Here is a 4,163-nt window from a genome sequence, read left to right as displayed (position 1 = left end):
AAGGTGCACTCAGGTAACTCCAGGTTGTTGGCTCTTTCCCCAGGACGTGGATGCTGCCTACATGAACAAGGTTGAACTGCAAGCCAAGGCAGACACTCTCACAGATGAGATCAACTTCCTGAGAGCCTTGTATGAAGCAGTAAGCGTCTCCACCATCCTTCTGTTTACTCTGATGGGGTCTGCAAAGGGGAGAAGATGTATAGGGCTGGGTATCTCTGTAAATGTCAGAAGTGAAGTTGATCTTATGACCTTCTGTTCTGCAGGAGCTGTCCCAGATGCAGACCCACATCTCAGACACATCCGTGGTGCTGTCCATGGACAACAACCGCAACCTGGACCTGGACAGCATCATCGCCGAGGTCAAGGCCCAATACGAGGAGATTGCTCAGAGAAGCCGGGCTGAGGCCGAGTCCTGGTACCAGACCAAGGTGAGAGGGAGTGGGCAGCCTCTGAGGAATCCCTGTGTCCAGCCCTGAATACCAGAGAACTGCAGACTTCATTGGAGACATCCCCTTACAGGAAGCCAGGGTCCTCTCACAGGACGTGCAGTCTGCACTGTTAGAGTAGACATTTGTGGAACTTTTGCCCAAGTCAAGGAGGAGAAAGAACCCAAATGCAGGAGGAAAGCTACCATAGACAATGACATAGTCGTCTCTGCATTTAGCTTCATCCTGATTGCTGACTTTTAGAAAGTGGTACAGAAAATTTCTACTCCCTAACGAAACTAGGCAGGCAGTGGTGCCATAATGAGGATAGTCTGTGACTCCAGAGTTTATTATCCATGTACCACATAACATCAACTTTTCCTCAAGTTTCTTGGGGAGAAGCCATTAGGTCCACTTCATGACATGCATGATACGTAAGTGAAAGTCATCGCTAGCCAGGTAAGAACCCGTAGACACTGTCTCTCTCTCCACCTCTGGGCTGCAGTACGAGGAGCTGCAGGTCACAGCAGGCAGACATGGGGACGACCTGCGCAACACCAAGCAGGAGATTGCTGAGATCAACCGCATGATCCAGAGGCTGAGATCTGAGATCGACCACGTCAAGAAGCAGGTATAGTGAGGGGCAATGGAGGAGAAAAGCATCATTTTTTTTATTAGGTCATGAGGCAGCAGTCAATCATCATTTAGTAAAATTCTTTGGGAATTGAGTGAGAAGCAGAGAAGGAAAGACATGCAGTTCCTAGGCTCAATGAGAACACTCTGGTTCAGAGACATGGATCACACCCAAGGACATGAAACAATCACCTGGGCAGAAGCACTCTCACCTGGTCAAAGATGTAAAAGTATAGTCTAGAGGCATTGGAAGGGCTTATGTAAGAAGACTGATTGACTTTGGAATTGCAAAGGACCAAGTTGGGTGAGGTGTCAGGTCAGAAAGCATGAGTAACATTGTTACAAATCTGCTCAAGGTTCACCGTGAAAAAGAAAGTGAAACCAAAGCCATGAGGAAGGAAAACATGGCCCAAGCAGGTGAGAGAATGTGAGGCAGGAGGAAGGCAAGGTCTCAACAGCTTCATGTGAAAACTCATCATCTCAGTTGACGATGTTTGCAAATTATTGTGGCATCCATACAAGATCATCAAAAATGGTTTTGGTTTTGCTTTGGAGACAACACTTAATGTCCTTGGTCTTCTGTCCACTCTGGCATCTTCCATGGGTCATCTCCCACATCTTTAGGCAGGGGAGTTAACACAAAGGGGCACAGGATTTTATCATGTGACTGCAGACATAAAAAGCTTGAAGATAGTAAAAAGGCTAGACAGGAAGTGTCAGAGCTCATTTACCATCAATTCTGGGTTCCTGGTACCTTCTTCACTGGAAAGGAACCAGCCAGGTTTAGTCTCCTCTGGAAGACCAGATGACAAGTTCTTTCCATTCCTTTCCCCTCTTAGTGTGCCAACCTGCAGGCCGCCATTGCTGACGCTGAGCAGCGTGGGGAGATGGCACTCAAGGATGCCAAGAATAAGCTGGAAGGGCTGGAGGACGCCCTACAGAAGGCCAAGCAGGACCTGGCCCGACTGCTGAAGGAGTACCAGGAGCTGATGAATGTCAAGCTGGCCTTGGACGTGGAGATCGCCACGTACCGCAAGCTGCTGGAGGGCGAGGAGTGCAGGTGGGTAACTGACGCGGCTTCCTCCAACAGCTGAGTCCATCTGCAACGTTCCTGGCACTGAGCACAACTTTAAGGTGCACTGCCCAAGACCATAATTGCTATTCTTGGGAGAAAACTAAGTTTTCTGGTAGGCTCTTCCACCCACCAAGGCTTCCCGTGCTCCTCCGGGGAAGGGCTCTCTGAGGTCTCACCCTCCCTGTGTTTCTCCCCACAGGCTGAATGGCGAAGGCGTTGGACAAGTCAACATCTGTAAGTACCTTTGCTTGCCTTCCTCCCCTGCCCTTGCACTCTTCTGACTGGGCTCAGGCTGACAGGATGAGCTCACCGTGGCTTCTTGTGTCCTTGTCCGCCTCCCCACCACAGCTGTGGTGCAGTCCACCGTCTCCAGTGGCTATGGCGGTGCCAGCGGTGTCGGCAGTGGCTTAGGCCTGGGTGGAGGAAGCAGCTACTCCTATGGCAGTGGTCTTGGCGTTGGAGGTGGCTTCAGTTCCAGCAGCGGCAGAGCCATTGGGGGTGGCCTCAGCTCTGTTGGAGGCGGCAGTTCCACCATCAAGTACACCACCACCTCCTCCTCCAGCAGGAAGAGCTACAAGCACTGAAGTGCTGCCACTGGCTCTCGGTCCCACAGTTCTCAGGCCCCTCTCTGGCTGCAGAGCCCTCTCCTCAGGTTGCTTGTCCTCTCCTGGCCTCCAGTCTCCCCTGTCCTCCCAGGTAGAGCTGGGGATGGATGCTTAGTGCCCTCACTTCGTCTGTCTATACCAGCCCCATCTGAGCACCCATTGCTCACCATCAGATCAACCTCTGATTTTACATCATGATGTAATCACCACTGGAGCTTCACTCTGTTATTAAATTATTAATTTCTTGCCTCCAAAATTGTTATCTCTGAGGCTGAGCATGATAAGAAAATGATCTCTGCTCCTTTTCATTACTGAAAACTGCCTGGGGCTTATATCGGAACAACTTCCACTTATTTTCCATTGGCCCCCAAACTCCCTACCTTAAAAGTATTGTGAACCCCCCCTGCAGTATCCATAGAAGCGCAAGTGACTAGTCGTATGATGTATACAGTCTGTCTCCCTGTGATGAATTCTCTGCTCTTTGCTCTTTGTAATTTCTAAATAAAGCAGATTTTAAAGTAATGCATGTACCAATATTTCTTCAGGTTTTTCAGTTTACAAATGCCTTTTTATTTTTAACTGATAATCCATATCCCCATGTGCTTAAACCTTCTCCTTTAGAGAGGTTCAATTAACAGCACTATGGCATCCTGATATTCAGGTCTCTTCTCAGATCAAATTCCTCCTAAATGTTTGGCAAGTGGAGTGGGAGTCATTTGGTCCACCACGATTGTCCACTCTTGTTTTACTATATGTAGGAACTGGCAGCCCAGTCCCTCTGACTTGGTCTCTGAGACTACTCCTCCTTATACACGGGCGCTTGGCCTAAATGCCCAGGTGGAGAAACATTTTTGGCCAAATAGAATAAAAGTCATTTGAGAAGAAAATAAGATACTTTATTTATACTTAGAATTGCCCCATGACTAAGAAAATTATTTGACAAGGTGTATCAACAGCAATCAATATGTGCCTACTTAGAACTGAAATTACACCTCTGGAAATGTATCCTGAGGAGAACGTGCAAATGCAGAAAGCTATACGCACATGGATATGCACCACAGTAATCTTCACAACGGGGAAATGGGACATTAAAGCTGATACAATTAAAATCCAAACAGCTGGGGGCGGTGGCTCACACCTGTAATCCCCATACTTTGGGAAGCTGAGGTGGGTGGATCACCTGAGGTCAGGAGTTTGAGACCAGCCTAGCCAATATGGTGAAATCTCGTCTCTACTAAAAATATAAAAATTAGTTGAGCATGGTGGTGGGCACCAATCCCAGCTACTCGGAAGGCTGAGGCAGGAGAATCACTTGAACCCGGGAGCAGGAGGGAGGTTGCAGTGAGCTGAGATCACGCTGCTGTACTCCAGCCTGGGCAACAGAGCAAGACTCTGTCTTGAAAAATAAATTGAAAAATGAAAAAA

The 4,163-nt window shown here is 48.4% G+C and overlaps 1 protein-coding gene across 1 annotated transcript; it reads left to right on the top strand.

Annotated features, from left to right (window-relative positions):
* Window positions 1-46: 46 nt before the first annotated feature.
* Window positions 47-2,873, top strand: LOC113223404 (keratin, type II cytoskeletal 6A-like). Its single transcript, XM_026452867.1, has 6 exons — window positions 47-139; window positions 264-428; window positions 931-1,056; window positions 1,898-2,118; window positions 2,333-2,367; window positions 2,482-2,873. Exons 1-6 carry the CDS (start codon window positions 62-64, stop codon window positions 2,715-2,717), a joined length of 861 nt encoding a protein of 286 aa, XP_026308652.1. The 5' UTR covers window positions 47-61; the 3' UTR covers window positions 2,718-2,873.
* The last annotated feature ends 1,290 nt before the right edge of the window (window positions 2,874-4,163 follow it).

Source organism: Piliocolobus tephrosceles, unplaced genomic scaffold (genome assembly GCF_002776525.5).
Source record: "Piliocolobus tephrosceles isolate RC106 unplaced genomic scaffold, ASM277652v3 unscaffolded_41219, whole genome shotgun sequence".
NCBI classification, from domain to species: Eukaryota; Metazoa; Chordata; class Mammalia; order Primates; family Cercopithecidae; genus Piliocolobus; species Piliocolobus tephrosceles.
Note: the sequence above shows the minus strand (reverse complement) of the source record. Positions and strands in the feature narration are given on the sequence as shown.